We start from the raw sequence: 25,849 nt of genomic DNA, 5'->3' as shown, positions 1-25,849 counted from the left end.
TATACATTAACCAGCACTACCTTCATCCCCTGCAGCTTACCACTAACCATGATACATCGACCTCCCACATCTGAAAATATTCTGCCCACTTCAAATGTCACCCGCTTATTAATCAAGATCGCAACCCCTCTAGTCTTTGTATCGAGCCCCGAGTGGAAAACCTGATTGATCCAGCCTATTCTCAACCTGACCTGGTCCACTACTCTAAGGTGCGTCTCCTCAGTCCCCTCAGGTGCACAAACACACGTACCCTCTTTATAGGCCCATTTAACCCTCGAACATTCCAGGTGATCAGCTTAGTTGGGGGGGGGGGGAATGCCCCCCCTTCCCCCGATTCGCCGTCCCCTTTCTTGGGCCAGTCTCCTGCGCCGCATCTCCTCCAGCCCGCCCCTCGGCGACCCCCACCCTCGACCATCTCACTGTCCCTCCACCAAAGTCCCTAGTTCTCGGACCCCCACCAGTCCTTTTCTTTTAGAAACGTCCAGCGCATCTTCGGGCAACTCAAAATAACGATGCTGGGCCTCGTGTAACCCAAAGACGAGCTGGATACAGCAGCCCGAACTTCACCTGCATCTTGAAAAACATTGGCTTAACTTGGTTAAATCCTGCCCTCTTCCTTGCTGCCTCCACACTTGGGTCCTGGTACACCCGCAGGATACTGTTGTCCCACTTACAGCTCCGTGTTTTTTGGCCCACCGAAGAATACATTCCTTGTCCAGGAACCTATGGAATCTCACCACCATTGCCCTCAAGTGTCCCCGGCTCGCGGCTTCCTGGCAAGCGCTCTGTACGCCCTGTTCACCTCCAATGGTCGGGGAATGCCCACTCCCCCAGCAGTTTATCGAACTTACCCGCTACGTATACCCCAGCGTCCGCTCCCTCAGCCCCCTTCGGGAGCCTGACAATTCTTAAGTTCTGCTGGAGGGACCGATTCTCAAGGTCCTCCACCTTCTCCAGAAGCCTTTTCTGCTGGTCCCGAAGTCCGGTGCGCTCTGTGCACCACTTTGAGCTGCGTTAGGCTTAGCCTTGCGCAGGAGAATGTGGAGTTCACCCTGCTCAGTGCTCGCTCCAGATTCCCCACCCTACCTCTGTCCCCAGTTTGTCCTCCCATTTTTATTTGGTCCCGTCCAGTGGTGTTCAGGCTCTGTCCAGTAGCTGTCCGTATATTTTCCCACATAGACCCTCTTCTCACTGCTTGTGCCTATCAGGTCCTCTAGTAGTGTGGTTTCTGGGGCCCCGGGGTACCCTACTGTCTCTTTGTGGAAAAGTGTTTTATTTGGAGATGTCTCAATTTCTGACCTTTTGCTAGTTTCCACTTCCTCGTCAGTTCGTCCAGTGTCGCCAGTCTGCACCCTACGTAGAAGCCCCGACCGTCCTGCCTCCATCTTTTGAAGGTGGTATCTAGCATGGCTGGGTGGAATCTGATTGCCACAATGGGGGCCATAGGGGATGTTTTGGTTATCCTGAAGTGCTGTCTCAACTGTGTCCATGTTCTCAGTGTGGCTGCTACCACTGGGCACGTTGTATACCTTGTTGAGGATAGGAGTGCTGCTGTGATCAGGGCCCGGTGAGTTTTTCCTTCCCCCCCCCCCCCCAAACACAAACGTCATGATTGGACTGTCTATGTTTTGGAAAAAGGCCTTGGGGATGAAGATCGGGATGGATCTAAACAGGAAGAGGAGCCTTGGCAGTATGTTCATCTTGATCGTCTGCACTTCTGCCAGGGAGAGTGGGAGTGAGCCCCACCGTTGAAGGTCTTTTCTTACTTCTCCACCAGGCTGGTCAGGTTCCACTTGTGGATCCATGTCCAGTCTCTGACTATTTGGATCCCCAGGTAATGGAATCTGTTCTGGGCCGTTTTGAACGGGTGCCCCTTCAGCTCTGTCCCTCCCCATTTTGGGTTCACTGGGAATGTGTCGCTTTTTTCCAGGTTAAGTTTGTAGCCCGAGAAGGTTCCAACTCTTTCAGTATTTGCAGCATTGCCTTCAGTTCCTCCTGTGTCTTCGAGACAGAGGAGCAGGTCATCTGCATAAAATGAGACTCTGTGCTCTCGGTCTCCTCTCCGGATTCCCTTCCAGCTTTTTCTGTCCCGCAGGGCTATCGCCAGGGGTTCGATCGCTAGCGTGAACAAGAGTGGGGGCATGGAGCAGCCCTGTCTTCCTCTCTGTAGCTGGAAGTATTCAGAGCTGGTGGTCTTAGTTCAGACACTCTCTTTGGGAGCATTGTGCAGGAGCCTCACCCAGGCGGTGAATCCCGCTCCTAGCCCAAATCGTTCTAGTCCCTCGAGGCGGTTGCTCCATTTGACTCTGTCGAAGGCTTGTTCTGCAGTGAAATGGGTCTGTATGATCCACATTCCGTCGCCTCAGTTAAAGTCGCCTCTCGTGATCAGTCGGTGTGTGTCAAGGTTGGGGATTTCGACTTCCGGTGGCGGCAATGCGAAGCTAAGCCGCACGATTGGCAGCTCCCGCGAATAACGGACTTTGGGGCTCTTTTCAGGGCCCCCAACGGAACTTCGTCGACAATTCCCGACGTGGGAAGGGGCGGGGGGGGGGGGGGGCTTCCACACGGTGCTGGATCCCCCATTGGATCGATCCAAGTCCCGGATGGGTAGGAGGCCAGCGGTGGCTAAGGTGTTGAGGGGATTTATGGATCAGATGGGAGGGGTGGATTCCTGGAGGTTTGCGAGGCCAAGGGCCAGGGAGTACTCGTTTTTCTCCCACGTGCATAGGCCTGTTCGAGGATTGATTGTTTTGTCCTGAGCAGGGGGCTGGTTTCGAGGGTGGAGGATGTTGAATACTCTGCCATTGCCATTTCAGATCATGCCCCGCACTGGGTGAACCTCGGGCTGGGTGAGGAGAGGGACCAACGTCCACTCTGGCGCTTGGAGGTGGGGCTGCTGGCAGATGAGGAGGTGGCCGGGAGGGTACGGGGGTGTATTGAGAGGTACATTGAGGCCAACGATAACGGGGAGGTCCGAGTGGGGACGGTCTGGGAGGCATTGAAGGCGGTGACTAGAGGGGAGTTGATTTCCATCCGAACCCATAGGGAGAGGGGGGAGCAGAGGGAGAGACTGATAGGGGAGATGGTGAGGATGGATAGGAGATATGCAGAGGCTCCAGAGGAGGGATTGCTGGGGGAGAGGCGTAGCCTTCAGGCCAGGTTCGACCTATTGACTACCAGAAAGGCGGAAGCTCCGTGGAGGAAAGCACATGGGGCGGTGTATGAATATGGGGAGAAGGCGAGCAGGATGCTGGCGCACCAGCTCCGAAAGCTGGATGCGGCCAGGGAGATTGGGGGAGTGATGGATAGAGCTGGGAAGGTGGTGCGGAGGAGGGTAGATGTTAATGGGGTCTTCAGGGACTTCTATGGGGAACTGTACCGGTCTGAACCCCCGGTGGATGGGGGTGGAATGGGGAGCTTCTTGGACAAGCTGCGATTTCCGAGGGTGGAGGAGGGGCATGTGGAGGGACTGGGGGCGCTGATTGAGCTGGTTAAAGGGATAGGGAGCATGCAGTCGGGGAAGTCGCCGGGGCCGGATGGGTTTCCGGCCGAATTTTATAAAAAGGTATGCGGACCTGTTGGGCCCCCTGTTGGTCCGGACCTTTAACGAGGCGAGGGGGGGGGCTTTGCCCACAACTATGTCACCGGCGCTGATTTCCTTGATCCTGAAGCGGGACAAGGACCCTCTGCAGTGTGGGTCATATAGGCCGATCTCGCTGCTAAATGTAGACGCCAAGCTGCTGGCAAAGATCTTAGCCACAAGAATAGAGGATTCTGTGCCGGGGATCATTCATGAGGACCAGACGGGGTTTGTGAAGGGAAGGCAGTTGAATACAAACGTACGAAGGCTCCTCAACGTTATTATGATGCCTACTGTGGAAGGGGAGGTGGAGATAGTGGTGGCATTAGATGCGGAGAAGGCCTTTGATAAGGTTGAGTGGGGGGATCTGTGGGAGGTGTTGGAGAGGTTTGGGTTTGGGGAGGGGTTTGTCCGTTGGGGGAGGTGCTCTATGAGGTCCCGATGGCGAGTGTAGCCACGAATAGGAGGAGGTTGGAGTACTGTACCGGGGGACGAGACGGGGTGTCCCCTGTCCCCCCTTGCTCTTTGCATTGGCAATTGAGCCCCTGGCCATGGCGTTGAGGGAGTCAGGGAACTGGAGGGGCCTGGTGCGGGGTGGGGAGGAGCATCGAGTGTCGCTTTATGCGGACGACCTGTTGCTGTATGTGGCGGACCCGGTGGGGGGGGATGCTGGAGGTGATTTGGATTCTTGGTGAATTTGGGGGCTTCTCTGGGTATAAGCTGAACCTGGGCAAGAGCGAGTTGTTCGTGGTGCACCCGGGGGATCAGGAGGAGGGGATTGGTAGGCTCCCACTGAAGCAGGCAGGGAAGAGCTTCAGGTACCTAGGAGTCCAGGTGGCTGGGATCTGGGGGGCCCTGCACAAGCTCAACCTCACAAGGTTGGTGGAACAGATGGAGGAGGAGTTCAAAAGGTGGGATATGTTACCACTGTCACTGGCGGGGAGGGTGCAATCCGTTAAGATGACGGTGCTCCCGAGGTTTTTGTTCCTGTTCCAGTGCCTTCCCATCCTTATCCCGAAGGCCTTTTTTAGGAGGGTCAACAGGAGTATTACGGGATTTGTGTGGGCGCGTGGGACTCCGAGGGTGAGAAGTGTGTTCTTGGAACGGGGCAGGGATAGGGGGGTGCTGGCGTTGCCCAACCTCTGTGGGTACTACTGGGCTGCCAACGCAGCGATGGTGTGTAAGTGGGTAATGGACGGGGAAGGGGCAGCATGGAAGAAGATGGAGGTGGCGTCCTGTGTGGGCACGAGCCTGGAGGCGCTGGTAACGGTGCCGTTGCCGCTCCCTCCAACGAGGTATACCACGAGCCTGGTGGTGGCGGCTACCCTCAAAATTTGGGGGCAATGGAGACGGCATAGGGGAGAAGTGGGGGGCTCGATGGAGGCCCTGATACGGGGGAACCATCGGTTTGTCCCAGGGAGCATTGATGGCGGATTTCTGGGCTGGCACAGGGTAGGGGTTGGAGGTTGAGGGACCTGTTTGTGGAGGGGAGGTTCGCAAGCTTGGGGGAGTTAGAGGGGAAGTTTGGGCTTCCCCTGGGGAACATGTTTCAGTACATGCAGGTTAGGGCGTTTGCCAGGCGGCAGGTGGAGGGGTTCCCCTTGCTGCCCCCACGTGGGGTACGGGACAGGGTGCTCTCGGGGGTGTGGGTTGGAGGCGGGAGGATTTCGGACACATACCGGGTAATGCAGGAGGTAGACGAGGCCTCGGTGGAGGAACTGAAGGGTAAATGGGAAGAGGAGCTGGGTGAGGAGATTGAGGAAGGGACGTGGGTGGATGCCCTGGAGAGAGTGAATTTCCTCCTCTTCCTGTGCGAGGCTTAGCCTCATACAGTTCAAGGTGCTGCATAGGGCCCACATGACTGGGACGAGGATGAGTAGGTTTTTCGGGGGCGAAGACAGGTGTGTTAGGTGCTCGGGGAGCCCAGCGAACCACGCCCATATGTTTTGGGTGTGCCCAGTGCTGGGGGAGTTTTGGATGGGGGTAGCAAGGACGGTGTCGAGGGTGGTGGGATCCAGGGTCAAGCCAGGCTGGAGACACTCAATTTTTGGGGTTGCAGTGGAACCGGGAGTGCAGGAGGCGAAAGAGGCTGGTGTCCTGGCCTTTGCGTCCCTATTAGCCTGGCGGAGGATTCTTCTTCGGTGGAAGGATGCGAGGCCCCCAAGCGTGGAGGCCTGGATCAATGATATGGTGGGGTTCATCAAATTGGAGAAGGTGAAATTTGCCCTGAGGGGATCAGTTTAAGGGTTCTTTAGGCGGTGGCAGCCTTTCCTGGACTTCCTGGCGGAACGGTAAGGAAATAGAGCGGCATTGGTTCGGTGGGAGGGAGAACTGTGTTCACGGGTTTGTGGGATGTGGCGGGTGTTATCTCTTTCCCTGTTGTTGTTTATTTTTTTTTGTTTGCAGTTGCTTTTGTAGTTGGGTGGGTGTTGTTCTTGGGTTTTTACCATGGTTGTTTTGTTAATAATGTTTTGTTATTTATATTTTGTGAAAATCTTAATAAAAATTATTTTTATAAAAAGGTTGGGCATTTCCGCCATGGTCGTCTTTATGAATTCTGAGTCGTCCCAGTTAGGAGCATACACATTTACCATTACGACCGGTGCCCCTTCCAGGACACCGCTGACCATGATGCACCTTCCCCCTGAGTCCGTAACTGTCTTGGTTTCCGTAAAGCTTGTCCTTTTGCAAATTAATGTTGCTACCCCCCTAGCCCTCGTCCTGTAGCACAAATGGTATGTGTGTCCCAGCCAGCCCTTCCTTACCAGCAGTCGGTCCTTCTCCCTCGGGTGTGTAGGTAGATTTATGTTTGCCTTTCGGCTTTTTAAGTGGCAGAGAGTGTGGATCTTTTCACTGGGCCGTTGAGTCCCCTTACTTTCCAGATAACACGCCCCTGCACTCCGGGGTTTCCCTTTGCTTGGGGGCCCTCCAAAATGGCCAGGGTCGCCGCTCTCACTATGGGGTTGGGCCCCAGGGTTTCCCTTTGTCCAGGGGGCACCCAATGTGGCCGGCAGCTGTGTATGCTATGTGGGTGTGCCCCTGCGCTCCAGGGTCTCCCTTCGCCCTGATGCCCTCCCAAGTGGTTGCTTGCGACACCATCTTGGTTCCTCGCCCTGTTCCATGCCCGCCGAGGCCAATGTCTGTACAGCTTCACTATCTCACCCTTCTCTTTGCTTCTCTTTTGTTCTGTGCTCTCCCTGAGACTCCTAGCCCCTGTCCCTTTGTTCCCCCACCCCCAACACCTTGTGCCAGGTGCTCCCTCTCCCCTGAGAGGCATGCCATAGCCCTCCTGTGCTGGCCATCCTCGCTAGTATGGTGACCCTCCTCAATACACCTCTTAACCCTCAAATGTTACCCAGAATTTGGCCCCTTTTTCTGGCAGGTCCGCCCCAATGTCCTGATACACTCTTATGGCCTTCCCTTCCCACGAGCTCTGTTTCATTTGCTGGGCCCACTTGGTCTTGGAACCGGTGTAGCCTTGCAGTAATTGCTCTGGGCTGGTCCCTGGCTTTGGGCTTGGGTCAGAGCGACCTGTGCACCCTGTCTATTTCTGGTGGGTTTAGGAATGCATCCTTTCCCACTAGCTTGCCCATCATTTGTCCGATGTAACCTGTTGGGCCTCTGCCTTCTATTCTCTCTGGAAGACCCACTATTTTAATGTTCTGCTGTCTGGACCTATTTTCCTGGTCCTCCACTTTCCCTCTTAGTCTCCCCTGGTCTGCTACTAACCGTTTGATCTTGGCTTCTAGGGTTATCAACCTGTTGCTCTGGTCCGAGGCGGTCCTCTCCACTGCAGAATCGTTTTTTTCTGTACCTTCACTTCCCTTTCCAGGCCTTCGATGTTCTGCTGCATTTTTGCAGCGTCTCCATCATTGCTTGGAGCTCCGACCAGAGCTCCGCCTTTATGCTGGTCGCTGCATTCTGCTCACACACCACCTGAACCTCCGTCTTGTCTTCTGGGGCCGCCTGCCTGCGCTTCTGCCACTCATGCGCCTTTCTGTTGCTGCTGTCTCTTCGCTTTGGTGTTTTTCTTGCCTCCAGCTATCTGTCTATCTCTTTCCCCGTTGCTGTTCCTTACCCTCAAAGAATTTTTTCTAATTGCCTTCCTCCTAGCATCAGGCACATGCTACAATAACTTCAAAATAGCCGCTGTACAGGCATTCATGAAAAATTTCTTTTTGAGCTGGGTACACAGTAGGGCGCTAATGTTGATATTAATATCAATTATAAGTTTTCATAGAAAATATATTGTTTTATATCATTTAACATTTTCAAAGTTTGTAATTTGGAATGGATGCTTTGCTTTTTAGGTGATTAAACTAAGAGCTATGTACGTATGTAAATAGTTTCTTCAGATTAGCCTCTAATCCGGTTTGATTTCTTCAGGTATTTTAGGAAATGCTGGCAACCTGCCTGTTCTGCCGAACCCTGTACTAACTGCAACCCTGCTTCAGATGAATCAAACACAGGTAACTTCAAATAGAAACCACACTTTCAGGAATGTATTCCAATATATAAAAGCCATGATGTGGAGCTGCTGGACTGGGGTGGGCACAGTAAGAAGTCTTGCAACAACAGGTTTATTTGGAATCACGAGCTTTCAGAGCGTAGCTCCTTCATCAGGTGAGTCCTTCCATCACCTGATGAAGGAGTTACGCTCCGAAAGCTCGTGATTCCAAATAAGCCTGTTGGACTTTAACCTGGTGTTGTAAGACTTCTTAATAGATAAAATCATACTGTTGAACAAGTGCAGACAAGCTCTGAATCTGGTTGAATTGTTGCACATTATCTGCAGTGGAATTCCATTTGTCCCCATCTTCTTTCCTGGGTGGATAATGGAAACTGGCAGCTAGTGGAACCTCAAGTTTTTGGTGTAGTACATCTGGCACAATAATAACTTTTAAGCATGAGGTTCATATGTTCATTTCTATCTGGCTGTATGGAGATTTGAAGAATCCTGTCCAGCATACCATGAATTACTTTGAAATGCAATTGGTATTCTGTGTAATTTATTTTTTTAAATAAATTTAGAGTACCCAATTTTTTATTTTCCAATTAAGGGTCAATCCGCCTACCCTGCACATATTTTTGGGTTGTAGTGGTGAGACCCACGCAGACATGGGAAAAATGTGTAAATGTGACCTGGGGCCAGAATCAATAACGGGTCCTAGTCACCATGAGGCAGCAGTACTAACCACTGTGCCGCCTGTTCTGTGTAATTTCTAACAGTCTATATAATGTCCAATAAATTAACTAATCTCAATAGTAACTTGCAAATAAAATCTGACAAAAAAAAAAAACCTTTTCTGCAGAACTTTTGGTTATTGACTTAAAATACTCTCTTGCCTGTTGCTATTCTTAGTTATTCGCAGCTGGAAAGATAAATTTAATCTTGTTTTGGTTGTTCATGAGAGCCCAAGAGGTTACCTTTTCTTTGAAGAGCTCCTCTGGTGTTTATTCCCCCCAAAAAAATCTTGTTATGGGCTTTTTTCAAATAACTGATTTGTTGCTTGACTGGAGATTTGCTTCAATCCCCATGGAAGCCACTCTAGTGACTCCACCAACTGGGAGGAAATGTGTATGCAAGAGCAGATCTGTTGACTGCAGTGTTCGCGGTGATATTTGGCCAGCATGAGTTTGGATCTGGAGCTGCTTAAACCTGAGAAAATTGTGTGTGGATCAGTGTGTCATGGTGTTATTTTTTCACAGATTTTTGAAGTTGAAAGTACATTTTTACATGTAGTAGAAAATGTTGCTGTTCTTTCTCCACTGATTTACCTTTTTTTCAGCTGTGCCTGCCCAAGAGGCCTTTATTTAGTTGTGTACTCAGTGAATATCCATAAGAAATAGGAACATGAGCCCTTTGAGTCTGCTCCACCATTTAATAAGATCATGGATGATCTAACACAGTCCATTTTCCCATTTTATAATAATCTTTATTGTCACAAGTAGGCTTACATTAATACTGCAATGAAGTTACTGTGAAAAGCCCCCAGTCGCCGCATTCCGACACCTGATTGGGCACACAGAGGGAGAGTTCAGAATGTCCAAATTACCTAACAACATGTCTTTCGGGACTTGTGGGAGGAAACTAGAGCACCCGGAGGAAACCCACACAGCAAGGGGAGAACATGCAGACTCTGCAGACAGTGACCCATGTCGGGAATCGAACCTGGGACCCTGGCGAGTGAAGCAACATTGCTAACCACTGTGCTGTTGCGCCGCACTTTCATTCCCTTAGATTTAAAAATCTATCCATCTTGGCCTTGAAACTGTTCAAGCACTCTGCCTCCACAGCTTCCTGGGGTAAAGGATTCCAAAGATTCACCACTCTTGAGAAGAAATTCTCCCTCTGATCCATTTTAAATGAGCACCTCTTATACTGCAACTATGTCCTCCGGTCCTACACTCCCATGAATGGAAACATCCAATGTTTACTCTGCCTAACCCCCTAAGAATCTTGTGTTTCAAATCATATCACTGCAAATTGTCCTGAGCTCCAACGAGTACAGACTCGACCTGTTTAATCTTTCCTCATATGGCAGTCCCTCCATGTTTGGCATCGTCCTTGTAAACCTCCTCTCTACTGCCTCCAAAGATATCTTTACTTAAATAAGGGAACTAAAGCTGCACACAGTAGTCTAGATGTTGCCTCACTCGTACCTTGTAGATTGCAACAACTCTTCTTTACCGTTATACTCCAGTCCCCTTGAAATAAAAGCCAGCATTCGATTTGCCTTCCCTATTACCTTCAGCACCTATGTACTAGCTTTCTGGGTTTCATTAACAAAGACTCCCTGTCCCGTTGTGCTACAGCTCTCTGCAATGTCTCCATTTAAATAAAAATATGCCTCCTTATTCTTTATGTCAAAATGAACAATCTCATTTTTTCACATTGAGTTCCATTCACCAATTATCTGGCCACTCAATATCTCTCTGTAAACTATTTGCACCCTCCTTTTCAACCCGTCTTCTCTGCCACCTTTGTATATCGTCTGCAAATTTGGCCACAGTACACTCTCATCCTTCCTCCAAATCATGACGTTATATTGTGCGGAGCTGTGGTCCCAGCACTGATTTTTGTGGCACTCCACTGATTACTTCCCTCCAACCTGAGAAAAACCCTTTCGCTACTTGCTGCTTCCTGTTAATTAGCCAATCCTCTATCCATTCCCGAATTATTACCTCCAACACATTGCGTTCCTATCTTGCGTAATAGCCTTTGGTGTGACACGTTATCAATGCCTTTTGAAAATAAAATATACAGCATTGACTGGTTCCTCTCTCTCCTCTGGCTGATACCTCAAAGAACTCTAGTAAATTTGTCAGACATGATTGACCTTTATGAAACCACGCTGACTGTGCTTGATCAGATTATGACTTTCCAAATGCACTGATAGAGTCTCTCAATCAATTCTGACATTTTCCAGTAACTGAAGTTAGACTAACTGGCATGCAGTTTCTTACATTCTGCCTCCTTCCCTTTTTGAACAAGGGTACCACATTGGCAGTTTTCCAATCCTTTGGCACAATTCCAGAATCCAAGGAAAATGGCTGCCAATGCATCCATGATCTCTGCAAACTACTTCCTTTTTAACATCCTGGGGTGAAAACCATTGTGTCCAGGGGACTTGACCGCTGTTAACCCCATGAGTTTGCATAAAACTAATTCTCTGGTGATAGTGACTGTATTCAATTCCTCCCGTGTAATTTAAAAAAATTATTTCTGAGTGCTTGTAGCATCCTCTACTCAGTAAAGACCAATGCAAAGTATTTATTTAACTCCGCTGCCAGTTCCTTGCTCCCCATAATTGCTTCCCAAGTTTCATTCTCCAAGGGGCCAATGCTTTCTTTTACTTTTATTGCTATTTTTACTTCTCTCTTCCTTTTAATGTATTTAAAACAGCAGGCAGCATGGTGGCGCAGTGGTTAGCACTGCTGTCTCACGGCACTGAGGTCCCAGGTTCAATCCCGGCCCTGGGTCACTATCCTTGTAGAGTTTGCAGAGTAGATGAATTGGCCACGCTAAATTGCTCCTTAATTGGAAAAAAAATGAATTGGGTACTATAAATTTATTTTAACAGACAATAAGCTTTTTTGTTTCATGCCAGAATTTCCTTATAGTTTATTTTCTCCTTCCTAATCATTCTTTTAGTCTGTCTTTGCTGCATTCTGAATCTTTCCCACTCTTCTGACCTACCAGTAACCGTTGCCAGCTTATGTTTCCACTTTCAACTTAATATCCTCTTTAATGTCCTTGGTTGCTTAGTTCTTCCTTACCTTAGTTCTTGCTTAGTTCTTCCTTGCCTTAAAGTCTTTGCTTCTCATTGAGATGTATATTTGCTGGAAGTCATGAATTATCTCTCCAAATGTCTGCCACTGCTCATCTATTGTCTTGCCTGTTAATCAATGTGACCAGTTCACTCTGGCCAATTCCATCATTACACCTTCGTAATTCGCCTTTTTTGAGTTTAACACTGATATTTCAGTCCCATTTTGTCTCAAAATGCTAAATTTTAATGCTAAATTTTAATGCTAAATTCTATCATACTGTGATCACTACTTCCTAGGAGATCCTTAACCTTGAGATCATTGATTAAATCTACCTTGTTGCACATTACCAGATCCAAAATAGCCTGACCCCTGGTTGGCTCCATAATCTATTTCTCCAAGAAACCATCCCAAATGCACTCCCCCAATTCATTCTCATGACTGCCATTTCCAATTGATCAGCCCAATCTATATGAAAATTAAAGTCACCCATGATTAATGCAGTGCTCTTTTTTTCAGTAAATTTTTCCATTGAAGGGGCAATTAGTGTGGCCAATCCACCTACCCTGCACATCTTTAGGTTGTGGGGATGAGACCCACGCAGATATGGGAAGAATGTGCAAACTCCACATGGACAGTGACCCAGGGCCAGGATCGAACCTTCCCGTCTGGTCTTCCTAAAAGTCAAATAATCATGAATGTTGATTTCCCAACTTTGAACATCTTGCAACTATATCTCAGAAATTGCTATCAGATCATACCCATTTAACTTTATTTTGTGCCATCAATGCATTTATTTTTTTTTGTATGCTATGTGCTTCAAGATACAGCACTCTTAGTTTTGTTTTTCTACCATCTTTTAAGCCTATCTCAAGGGACATAAAGCCACTGATTTTTGCCTTTTATTCCCATGTGTTCCTCTTTTGCTTTCACTTTTTCTACCTCCTGTTTCTTTTTAAAATTTTGATTTTTTTTATTTAAAAAAAAAGTCCAATTCTTTTTTTTCCCCATTTAAGAGGTAATTTAGCGTGGCCAATTCACCTACCCTGCACGTCTTTGGGTTGTGGGGTTGAAACCCGCGCAGACATACGGACACTGACCTGGGGCCGGGATCAAAACTGGGTCCTCAGTGCTGTGAAGCAGCAGTCCCTTTTCTGCCTGTGCAAACTCAGCCTGGGGAGTGACCACCACTCTAAACATGCTATCCACGAAAATCAGTGTGCCATATGATCTGGGGCGAGGATTGAATCATGCCTTATTCTGATCCAGTCTTATCTAACTAGTCAGACAAATAAGGAAGCTAATAGAATGTTTTTGTTAATTGTAAGGGGCCATCATTACAAAAGAAGGGTTATGCTTCAGCTGTGCAGGTTATTGGTGAGACCACATCTGTGGTACTGTATACAGTTTTGGTCACTTTACTTAAGGAAAGATGTAAATGCTTTAGAAGCAATTCAGAGGTTTACGAGACTAATACTTGGATTGGGCAAGTTGTCTTATGAGGAAAGGTTTGGACAGGTTATGCTTCTATTCATTAGAGTCCAGAAGAGTGAGGGGTGAATTGACTGAAACGTTTTAAGATTCTGAGGGATTGTGACATGGTGCATGTAAAGAGTATGTTTACTCTTTTGGGAGAATCTAGATCGAGGGGGTCGCTCATTTAAGACCGATGAGACATTTGTTCTGATATCCTAGACCAGACCCAAAGAGTGGTAGGGTACTGGACCAAAACCCCAATATTTTAATTTATTTTGTAAGACTGAAAGAATAACTTCACTCCAGGAGTGATTGCAGGAAGAAATAAGGATTTTAAAAAAAATGTTATTGTTAACACAGTATGAAAATCTTTAACCTTCTCACACCAGAAAATAGCTTACAATTTCTGGGATAGCGCAGTGGTTAGCGCTGCTGCCTCACAGCTCCAGGGTCCCGGGTTCAATTCCAGCCTTGGGTGACTGTGGGTGGAGTTTGCATTTTCTCCCCATGCCTGCGTAGGTTCTCCGGGTGCTCCGGTTTCCTCCCACAGTCCAAAGATGTGCAGGTTAGGTGGATCGGGGTCAGGGAGGAGGCATGGGCTTAAGTAGAGTGCTCTTTCCAAGGGCTGGTGCAGACTCAATGGGCCGAATGACCACCTCTGTAAATTCTATGATTCTAAATTGCCCCTTAAAAATACTACTAAATACAATCCCCTTAATTATTATCTCTCTTCCCAATTAAATAACAAGAAAGGAAAAACATACAACTCAAACCATCCTACATCAACTAATGGCATAGAGTAATTTATATGTTTGTATACACTAGTGTTCAATTTGGTAGTTGGTGAGAAATAGGGACTGAACTCTGAATTTTGTTCTTTCTGCTTGTTGACACTGAAGATAGTACATCTCCTGAACTCCAGTGCCTTACTGAGAACAAAGTATTTTATTAGTGGATTATTTGTTTTGACACTTTCATCTTAAAACTTCGTAAAGTTCGGATGAATTACTTTTCTGTATGGTTCATCTGTACCTTGTGACCAGCTTCATTTTAACTGATTATTTTATTAGAATGCTGTGTTGGGAAATGGACTATTTCAGAATCTACTACGAATGCAGGTAGCGCAACAGCAGCAGTTGCTCTTGAGCAAGGAGAATCCAGCAATCAACAATGTGAGTTATAGTTCAGATTCTAGCTGGTTTAATCTCAAATCCTCAAAACTGGATTTGTATTGTGATATGTTTATTCTCAATGCTATTTTATTCTTAACATTCACAGGCAGCACGGTGGCACAGTGGGTTAGCCCTGCTGCCTCACGATGCTGAGGTGCCAGGTTTGATCCCAGCTCTGGGTCGCTGTCCGTGTGGAGTTTGCACATTCTCCCTGTGTTTGCGTGGGTTTTGCCCCCACAACCCAAAAGATGTGCAAGGTAGATGGATTGGTCACGCTAAATTGCTCCTCAATTTGAAAAAAATGAATTGGGTACTCTAAATTTAATTTTTTTTTTTAAATTCTTAACCTTCACCTATTCCCTCCTAAAGGATCAACTTGTGCATTGGTATGGTTAGAGAGGTGCTACAGCTACTTCCAGTAAATTTGTGTAAATTTTAATGGTGAGTGTTGGAAGGATAATGAGCTGAGGGAGGAAGGAGCGAAACAATTGAATCAGCCCCTATTTAGTGTCCACGTGTTAGCAGGGAGATTCTGGGTAATGATCAGGAGTTTGCTTTTTTAGATGCACAGAGATGTTTGTACTCCTTGTGACATTTTGCAGGCTCTTGTTTTCATCTGGATGGGGAATCCTATGTTCTACCAAATGTAATTGTCTTGTGATTCCTGTAACTCATTGGAAAAACTGAGTAAACCAGTTCTCTTTTTTTGTCCATTTTTAAATATTAAAAGTAGCATTTTTAAAATTATACTATAATCTTTATTGTCACAACTAGGCTTACATTAACACTGCAATTAGGTAACTGTGAAAACCCCTAGTCGCCACATTCCGGCGCCTGTTCGGGTACATGGAGGAAGAATTCTGAATGTCCAATTCACCTAACAAACACTTCTTTCAGGCTTGTTGGAGGAAACCCGGAGGAAACCCACGGAGACACAGGGAGAACTGCAGACTCCGCACAGACAGTGACCCAAGCCAGGAATTGAACTTGGGACCCTGGTGCTGTGAAGCAACAGTACTAACCACTGAGCTACCATGCCACCCTAGCAAACGTCAGTCAAAATGTTTGTTTCTTTTGCGACCTGATCAGGCATAATATAGATGGTGATGATGAGTCCTAATTCTCTACTTATCAAGTACCTATCCCTTTCCTTAATATCCAGGTAAACATTTGGCAATGCACTGAGAAATGTACTGGAGGCCCTGTCTAGTGACTATCTTTAGCAATGGGCTTACCCTGTATAAAGATCTTATTAGTTACAAGTGATAAAGTACCGCTTCTTGTTGCATTCTAAAGTTCGAATATCAGGCAGATTTATGGGCAACTAAAATGTTAGCCATATCTCTTTAATAGTGAACAACGGGCATTCTTGGACCAACAACGTTTTCAAAAATCATAATTCCGAAGAAGCTAATCTTTTGTAAATAACTTCTCAAGCACAAGATTTTTCTCCTTAAAGGAAGTTTCAAACTGTCCGTTCTTATGGGGTATTCCAGTTTTCCCTTATTTCAATTGTTGCCTTTTATATCCCAGAAAAGAGTTATGAAGGTTTTGTGGATTCAAGATGGGAGGTGGCCTTTAAAGAGGGGAAGCGGTGGCACAGTGGTATTGCCGCTGGACTAGTAATCCAGAGAGCCAGGGTAATCCTGGAATGGTGAAATTTCAACTCTATAAAATATCTGCAATTAAAAGCCTAATGACGACCATGAAACCATTGAGGATTGTCGTAAAAAGCCCAACTGTTTCACTAATGTCCTTTAGAGCAGTGTTCTTCAAAGTCAGGGCCGCGACCTGCGGGCGGGTGTCAGGGGGGTTGCGGAGCAGTTGTCCGTGGCGCTCCTGATTGCGCAAATACCCACGCAGCTGCCGGCTTTTCATAACACCGGCTGCGAACATGTTAAGAACATAGAACATACAGTGCAGAAGGAAGCCATTCGGCCCATCGAGTCTGCACCGACCCACTTAAGCCCTCACTTCCACCCTATCCCCGTAACCCATTAACCCCATCTAACCTTTTTGGTCACTACGGGCAATTTATCGCGGCCAATCCACCTAACCTGCACATCTTTGGACTGTGGAAGGAAACCGGAGCACCCGGAGGAAACCCACGCAGACATGAGAACATGCAGACTCCGCACAGTGTCCCAGCAGGGAATCGAACTGGGGACCCTGGTGCTGTGAAGCCACGGTGCTATCCACTTGTGCTGCCTGTGCATGTTTTTTTAACATGTTAAAAAAAATTTGGCCGCATTGCGCATGCGGACGCCATGATCGGTTGCAGCTTTTTGTTTTACAAGTTCTGTAGTGGTTTTTATTCATTTATTTTATTCATTTATTTTATTCATTCTTTTTACAAGTTCGGGGGGGGGGGGGGAGTTTATTCATTTTCTTTCATTTATTTTACTAATTTTTATTTTTTTCTGCAAGTTGGGGGGGTGGGGGGTTCCTTTAAAATTTTACAGGAAATAAATTCAGAGCTTTGGACAGATGGAGACTCCATACTTTCCGACACGGAAAGCTTCACCTTCATCCAACGGGTTGCATTGGAGGAGCGTGTACGCGGGCCAAAGGGACCCAAAACCATTTCCTCCATTTTTTTTGTCAGCAACAAACAAGGTAAGAGAAAATGGTGGGTCGCGCAGGTCGGCCAGCATGGGTCGCGAAGGTCGGCCGGGTTGGGTCCCGAAGGTTGTCCAGTTGGTAAAAATGGGTCCCCGGAAAAAAAGTTTGAAGAACACTGCTTTAGGGAAGGGAATTGCCGCCCTTTCTTGGTCTGGCCTACATGTGACTCCACAGCAATGTAATTGAAATGGTCAGTAAGCCACTCGGTTGTATTCAACCGCTACAGAGAAAATACATGCATGAAACCAGATAGACCACCTGGCAGCTATCTAGACACCGGAAATTACATAGGCAAACTTAGCCCTGTTGATCCTGCAAAGTTCTCCTTATTAATAGCTGGGGGTTTGGCAAAATTTGGGAGAGCTGTCTCACTGACAAGTCGAGCAACAGCCTGACGGTCATACTCAGAATCATACCTTCTAGATAATGTCCCAGACACCACCATCAGTATTCCTGAGTATCTACTGTCCCACTGACAGGATAGACCCAGAAGGGGTGACAGCACAACGGTATCCAGTAGGGAGGGAGTTGCCCTGTGAGTCCTCAACATCAACTTAGGACCCCATGAAGTCTCATGGCACCAGGCCAAACGTGGGCAAGTAAACTTTCTGCTGATTACCACATACCGTCTCCCCACAACTGATGGATCAGTATTCCTCCATTTTGAACACCAATTGCAGGAACCACTGAGGATGGCAAGGACGCAGATTGTTCTCTGGGTGGGGGACTTCATTGTCTATCACCAATAGTGACTCGGTCCTAAAGGACATAGCTGCAAGACTGGTACTGCTGCAGATGGTGAGGGAACCAACAAGAGGGAAAAACATACTTGCCTGCTGCAGATTTATCCGCCCATGACAGTATCAGTAGGAGTGACTGTTGCAGAGTCCTTGCGGAGACAAAGCCCCATCTTCACATTGAGGATACCCTCCATTGTTTTGTGTTGCACTGCCCCTTGTTAAATGAGATATACTTTGAACAGATCTAGCAACTCGAGACTGGACATCCATGAGGTGCTGTGGGCCATCAACAGCAGAATTGTTCTCGACCACAATCTCTAACTTCATGGCTCAACATATCCCCCATTCTACCATTACCACCAAGCCAGGTTCAATGAAGAGAGCAGGAGGATATGTCAGGAGTGACACCAGGCATACTTAAAAATGGGGTGTCAACCTGGTGAAGCTACGACTCATGACTATGTGTGCCAAGCAGCATGTAGCAGACAGAACTAAGTGATTCCATGACCAACGGATTAGATCGAAGCCCTGCAGTCCTGCCACATCCAGCCGTGAATTGTGGTGGGCAATTAAATATCTTATTGGAGGGGGAGGATCCACCAAGATCCCCATCCACAATGATGGAGGAGCCCAGCACATCTGTGCAAAAAAATGAGGCTGAAACATTTGCAACAATCTTAAGCCAGAAAGGCCAAGGTTTTGATCTATCTTGTCCTCCTCTGGAGGTCCCCAGCATCACACTTGCCAGTCTTCAACTAATTCGATTCACTCCACATGATATCAAGAAAGGGCTGAAGGAACTGGATATTGCAACGGCTATGGGCTCTGAGAATATTTTGGCAATAGTCCTGGAGACTTGTGTTCCAGAACTCTCGAGGCAAGCTGTTACAACACTGGCACCTACCTGTCAATATGGAAAATTGTCTGGGTATGTCCTGTACACAAGAAATAGGACAAGTCGAACCTAGCTAATTACCGTTCCATCAATCTACTCTCGATATCAGGAAAGTGATGGAAGGAGTCATCTGTGCTGTCAGGTGGCACTTATTCAGCAATAATCTCACAAGCTCCATTTGAGTTCTGCCGGGGTCACTCGGCTCCTGACCTCATTATAGCCTTGGTTCAAACGTGGTGAGGTGAGAGTCACTACTCTTGGCATCAAGGTAGCACTTGACTGAGTATGGCATCAAGGAACCCTAGATTCAATGGGATTAGCGGGAACAATCTCCTGGTTGGAGTCACACCCGGCACAAAGAAGGATGGCTGTGGTGGTTGGATCATCTCAGCTCCAGGACATCGTTGCAGGAGTTCCTCAGTGTAGTGTGCTGGCCCAACCATCTTCAGCTGCTTTATCATTCAGCTTCCATCGCAAGGTCAGAATTGGGGATGTTAGCTGATGATTGCACAATGTTCAACACCATTCTTGACTCCGGAATTGAAGCAGTTCATGTCCAAATGTCGCAAGGGCTAGGTAGATGCCAAAGTTGGAATTGTGCTGTGGCAGCTTGGTTTGGGGCTTGGCTTATTATGTCAGGGTCAACACTTTTGTTGTACAGCAAGTCTTCACTGTGGTTATGTTCCTGAAAATCATGACTTTTAAATAGAATGGTTTGTCTAGGAATATGATAAAACTGCAGCTGCAGTCGTAGGACCTAACTTATCAGACAAAATAAACATTAAAACATATCAAGATCCAATCCAAAGCCGACGCTCTGGTGAATAGGAAGGGAAGTTCCCAGTGGTCCAGAAGTGCTAAGCTGAGGTGTTTTTGGAATTGGCAGTCAGGAAATGCAGGAGCCGATCTGCGACATCCCACAGCGAGGGAGCAATGAGGTGATGACTAGATGTCCTGTTTAATGATAGCTGAGGGATAAATATTGGTCGAGGCCAGGTAATTCTCTTGCTCATCTTTGAACAGCATTAGAGAAACCTTTATGCCCACTTATGTAAACAGACAGAATCGCAATTGAATGTCTCGTGTGAAAAGTCAGGCAGAGTATTTTAAATTTTGCGGTTCTTGTTAGATTTCACTATTGATGAATGCACTGTGTTCAGTGATTACTGCAAATATAAGTAAGGAAGAATGGGTATGGACAATCACACTATGCTTAATTGACTTGTTGCCAATGTGGCAAAGGAAAATTTGAATGTAAACTCCAGTATTGTACCAATGTATTTATAGAACATACAACATACAGTGCAGAAGGAGGCCTTTCGGCCCATCGAGTCTGCACCGACCCACATTAAGCCCTCACTTCCTCCCGATCCCCGTAACCCATTAACCCCTCCTAACCTTTATGGATTCTAAGGGCAATTTATCATGGCCAATCCTCCTAACCTGCACGTCTTTGTACTGTGGGAGGAAACCGGAGCACCCGGAGGAAACCCATGCAGACATGGGGAGAACGTGCAGACTCCGCACAGACAGTGACGCAGCAGGGAATCTAACCTGGGACCCTGGTGCTGTGAAGCCACAGTACTAACCACTTGTTCTACCGCGCTGCCCCAAATGCTCTGGATATTTAAATGATACCTCCCAAAATAAGCACATTGGGATCTTAGCCACCAGTTCTGTATTCTACTTCCACAGCTCAACATAATCTTTTCCTGATGTACCCAAGTTTATAAAGCTCAAATCTATTATTTTGTTAGGTGCCTTGATCAGATGTTGGGATTAAACTTTGCATAAATAATGATGCCTTATAGGGCAGCACGATGGCACAGTGGTTAGCACTGGGTCTACGGCACTGAGGACCCGGGTTCGAATCCCAGCCCTGGGTCACTGTCCGTGTGGAGTTTGCACATTCTCCCCGTGTCTGCGTGGGTTTCACCCCCACAACCCAAAAGATGTGCAGGTTAGGCGGATTGGCCATGCTAAATTGCCCCTTAATTGGGAAAAAATAATCAGGTACTCTAAATTTAAAAAAAATAAAATAAATAATGATGCCTTATTAAAGTTATAATAAATTCACCAAGAGATCGATGCATCCAATTCAAGGTAATGTTTAAAGTTGGTGTCTGCACTTTCCAAGTACAGAAGGAAGTTCATATAAACCACTGGTGTAGCTTGTAACCCATCATTTCAACACACAGCTTTTCTTATTTGACTCAATTGTATTTTGGAATCTGGTTTGTTCCACCCTTGGAACAGAATGCGCCCTGCTGTTCATTCTAAAGTATGTTTGATTGGTGGAAAGAATTTTATTTAATTTAGATTTTTCACTATGATGGTTCAGTTGGTTACAGGACAGCTAGCCAGATACACTTCCATGTTCTAATTTGGGTCCAGCCTGAGTTGATTTCCACTAGAGCAATTGGTTTGGGTGAGGGAGGTGCAAACGTAACCAGGGTTCTGTTCCCACTTATTGTAATATAATGTTCCTGCTTAAAAGTAGATTGTAGACAAGGAAATAACTGCCTCAGCTACATTAATGTACTATGGAACAGCTTGACAATCTGTATCACGTAGGTCTGTGGATAAGGAATTGACACTTGAGTGAAATACTGGGAGACAGTGGACACACATGCTGCACAAGTTGATTCCTTTTGAATAAGAGGAGAAAGAAATTGGAGCAAAAATCAATGAATTAATGGGGAAAGATATTTTACTACTTTAACATTCTCTTTAACATTGCATCTCCAGAAGCCCAGTTTACTTGGAGACCCATCTGTTTTGCTTCAAGCGGCTTTGGGCCTAGGACCAGCTACAATGTTGAACCCTGGGAAAGGAATTTTGGCTGATTCACCAAAAGGTAAATTCAGAAAGTTTCAGGCAGCACAACTGGCTAACTACTTTGAACGATACAAAAAGACAAATAGGTAATGAATGAAATACGTAATGCGAGGCTTGTACAAAGCACAACAAAGCATTGTTGAGTTGCAGTCAAGGCAACTGATGAATACAGAGACTCCGCTGCTATCTGTGCCAGCAAATAAAAGATGCTCTAACATAACAGCCCTTTGCATGGATAATGACTGTACACAAATGAGCTTTACCTCAACTTGCAAACGTCCCTTCTGCACTGGTATGATGTTTCTGCCATTTTGGTTTCTGACTAAGACTGCATATTTAATAAAGTGAGGCAGCCAAAAGGAGCTCATTGCCTGCTGATGAATTATGGTAGTCTTGTTTGGTTTGGATTTTTAAAGAACAATGTAAAAGTAAAATGTACTATTATACTTCACATTCTGCCAATTCTGTGGAACACAATGTTGAACTTTAGGGTATTTGATGTCAGTATTAAGGAATTGGCTCCAACACCAGTTTCCAAAACAGGTTGCATTCTTTTAAAGATCTGAGTTCAGTTGTTTTTTTACGTGTGAACGAAGATGGAATGTAGAAAACAATGCCAGCTTATATTTACATGACACCTTTAAGATAATGAAACCCCCAAGGTGCTTTACAGGAGCATTATGAGCAAAGTATGACACTTGGGCCCATAAGGAGATAATTGGCTCAGATGACTAAAAGCTCAGCCGGAGGTAAGTCTCGAGTGTCTTAAAAGAGGAACGTGAGGTGGAGTGGTGTCGGGATGGAATTTCAGAGCTTGGACCTCGAAGGCATAAGCAATGGTTGAACAATTATAATAGGAAATGCATAGTAGGCCAGAATTAGTTTGAGTGCAGATATCTGCTTGACATTCAATTTATTTTGTTGCTTTAGAAGTATTAGTTGTTGGTACATACGAATATCTTGTCAAATTAAATAATAGGTTTTAATTCCAATGTCCACAACTTTTGAGGCATAAATCCTTTCAATTTTGGCATGGTGCTTTGTGGTATTGTATAAATTAGTCCGGTGGGGATTAAATTAGCTCGGGAGGGTGGTATTCTTTTCCAAGGTTGAAGATTTCATTGATTCATACTGTTTACAGCGCAGAAATATCTACGCCGGTCAACAAAGGTCTGACTACACTAATCCCATTTTCCAGCACTTGGCCCACAGCCTTGAAGCTTATTGCAGCAGTAGTGAATATTTAAATACGTCACAAATATTAACTAGTTTCTTGCTCAACCATCCTTTCAGGCAGTGAGTTCCAAACATCCACGCCCTTTGAGTGAAATGTTTTTTCCTCAACTCCCCTCTTAGCATTTCTGCCTCTTACCATAAATCTATATCCCTTGGTTATTGACTCCATATGGAAAAAAGTGCCGTCCTATCCACTCTATCCATGTTCCCTCATACATTTTATGTACGTCTATCAAGTCCCCTCTCAACCTTCACTGCTCCATGGAAACCAGTCTCCACCTATTTAATCCTTCCTCCTAACTCAAACCCTCCACCCCTAGCAGCATCTCGATAAATCTCCTTTGCACCCTCCCCGGTGAAATCACATCCTTTCTACAGTGTGGTGACCAGAACTGCCCGCAGTACTCCCAATTGTGGCGTAACCAGCATTTTAAACAGTTCCAGCATGACCTCCCTGCTCCTGTTTTCTATTCTACACCTCGGCTAATAAATGCAAGTATCTGATATGTCTTAACCACCTTATCAACCTGCTCTGCCACCTTCAGGGATCTGTGAATATGCGCTCTAAGATCCCCCTAATCTTCAGTACTTTCCAGGTCCTACCATTCATAGTGTAATCCTTCGCCTTGTTAGCCCTCTCCAAGTGCGTTATCTCCCTTTTTTGAGTTAAATTCCATTTGCCACCATGCGTCCTACTTGACCAGTCCATTGATCTCCCCTGGGAGTCGACAGCTATCCTTAATATTTACCACCCGATCAATTTTCATGCTACCCACAAACATCTTCAACATATCCCCTACATTTAAGTCCAAATCATTAATATACACCACAAATAGCAAGGGCCCTAGCACTGAGCTCTGCGGAACCCCACTGGAAACAGACTGCAAGTCATAGGAGAGTGATGCTTTCTGCCCCATAGCCAATTTTGGATCCAATGTGCCACTTTGCCTTGTATTCCACAGGCCCTTACTTTCTTGGCCAGTCTGCCATGGGAAACTTATCAAAAGCTAAACCCATATGGATCACATAAAATTCATTACCCTCATCAACACTGTGATCAGATTTGTCAAACATGGCCTTCCCTTAACAAATCCATGCTGATTATTGTGGATTAATCCATGCCTACCCAAGTGCAGATACGTTCTGTTCCTCAGCATTTTGTTTTAGTAACTTCCTCGCTCCCCAGGTTAGACTGAACAACCTATAATTTCCTGATCTGTCCGTGCTTCCCCCTTTTTAATCATGAGACAACGGTAACAGTCCTCCAGTATTCTGGCACTGTGGCCAGAGAGGATTTGTAAATTACTGCCAGTGCCCCTGATATCTCCTTCATGCCTCCCTCTACAGCCTGGATACGTCTAACTAGGCCTGAAGGTTTATTCACTTTAAAGGCTGCTAACCATGCTTGTGCCACCTATCATGTTAATTTCCTCTAAATTTGGGCTGACAAAAAATTTAGACGGAGTTTCTCTTTCATCTTTCTTATATCTATAGTTGATTGATAGTACAGATCTTGAATATTGCTGAAAAGAGACATTTTCAGTTTTTCATCTTGCACTCATCAGCACATGTGCAATAATACAATTTAGGGGAAATCAACAAATGTATACTGTGTGGGAAGAGGGTGCTGATTGGTTGGCAAGTAACCTCTGGTAAAGGTATTGCCATGGAGAATGCACCAATTGTTGATGGCTGACAGTTAACTGCCAAGCATTGTTCTAAGTTTGAACCAGGCAATTTGATTCTGGTCAAGGCATTCTCTAAGGAATGAACCAGCAAGTGGCTGTTACTACTTCTCCATTCCACCATATAAAAAAGTTGAGTGTATTAAGATTGTGGTATGTAGTTACTTTTCAAATGTACCTAAAAATAATGAAATCATTCTGTCACTCTCCACTCATATCTGTTGTTTCATGACACAGGTATTTCGGTACCAGTGGGGACTTTGCCATTTCACTCCAATCAGAAATTTCTGGGACAAGATTCAACCGAGCAAAAAGCCTTGTTGGAGAAGTCAAGTATAGTCATTGGGCCACCTCCAGTTTCTGCTTCTGTCGCACAGGCACACCTTCAAGGAATTCCTAATTCTATTCTGGGAAGTTTGATCACCAGTCACCAAAAACAACACAGCCAGTCAAATGCATCTGTGAGCGGTGCTGCTTGGGTAAGTGATTCTCTCCCCCCCCCCCCCCCCCCCCCCCCTTCCAACACCTAACACAGTTTGAGTGCAAATGTGTATACAATTTGCCTTGGATCAGTGCGAAAGAGGTTTCTTACGGTTGTGTTTCTTGAGAATATGCTATTTTATAATGAAGTGCAAAATAATTTCCGTTATGTAATTTAAAAAAACATTTATTTAATTACAAAAATGTGTCAAAACTGGTTACAGCAAATAAACACTCCAGGAAACATACTTCCCAGCAATCAAGAATGGAGTCTGTACAGATTCTTCTCCCCCAGCGATGAACAGCCCCATAAACATGGTCACAAACATCCCCCACCTTTTCTCAAACCCCCCTGTGGAGCCCCTTGACTCATACTTGATCTTGTCCAACCACAGGATGTAGTACAGGTCACCCAACCAAGCCGCTACCTTCGGTGGCGATGCAGACCGCCACTCCAGTAAAATCTATCGCGATGCAATCGGAGAGAAGGCCACGGCATCGGCCTTCCCCCTCTCAATGATCTCCGGCTTCTCTGAAACCCCAAATATTGCCACCAAAGGGTCCGGGCCCACCTCCTCCTCTGCTATCCTGGCTAAGATCGCGAACACTCCCGCACAGAATTTTCCCAATTTTTTGCAACCACAAAATATGCGTGTGTGATTCACTGGCCCCGTCCAACCTCTTTCACTCACCTGCTACCCCCTGAAAGAACCCACTCATTCTCGCCCGAGTCATAGTGCACCACCATAAACTGTGTCAGGCTCTTCTTTGCACAAGAGGAGGCACCGTTTACCCTACAAAGTGCCTCTCTCCATACTCCCCAATTGATCTCCCCTCCCAACTCTGCTTCCCAT

At 46.2% G+C, this 25,849-nt stretch overlaps 1 protein-coding gene across 3 annotated transcripts in view; it reads left to right on the top strand.

Annotated features, from left to right (window-relative positions):
- raver2 (ribonucleoprotein, PTB-binding 2) overlaps positions 1–25,849 on the top strand; it is a 120,226-nt gene that overhangs the window by 60,817 nt on the left and 33,560 nt on the right. For 2 of the 3 annotated variants that reach the window (XM_038794478.1, XM_038794477.1), the window contains exons 6-9: positions 7,967–8,049; positions 14,398–14,499; positions 21,505–21,613; positions 24,753–24,994. In XM_038794478.1, coding sequence (XP_038650406.1) covers positions 7,967–8,049; positions 14,398–14,499; positions 21,505–21,613; positions 24,753–24,994 — 536 coding nt within the window. The remainder of the gene's footprint in view (positions 1–7,966; positions 8,050–14,397; positions 14,500–21,504; positions 21,614–24,752; positions 24,995–25,849) is intronic. The other variant, XM_038794479.1, reaches the window with a different exon arrangement.

Source organism: Scyliorhinus canicula, chromosome 4, assembly GCF_902713615.1.
Source record: "Scyliorhinus canicula chromosome 4, sScyCan1.1, whole genome shotgun sequence".
Classification (NCBI taxonomy): Eukaryota; Metazoa; Chordata; class Chondrichthyes; order Carcharhiniformes; family Scyliorhinidae; genus Scyliorhinus; species Scyliorhinus canicula.
The sequence above is the reverse complement of the archived record's forward strand: the minus strand, read 5'-3'. Positions and strand labels throughout refer to the sequence as shown.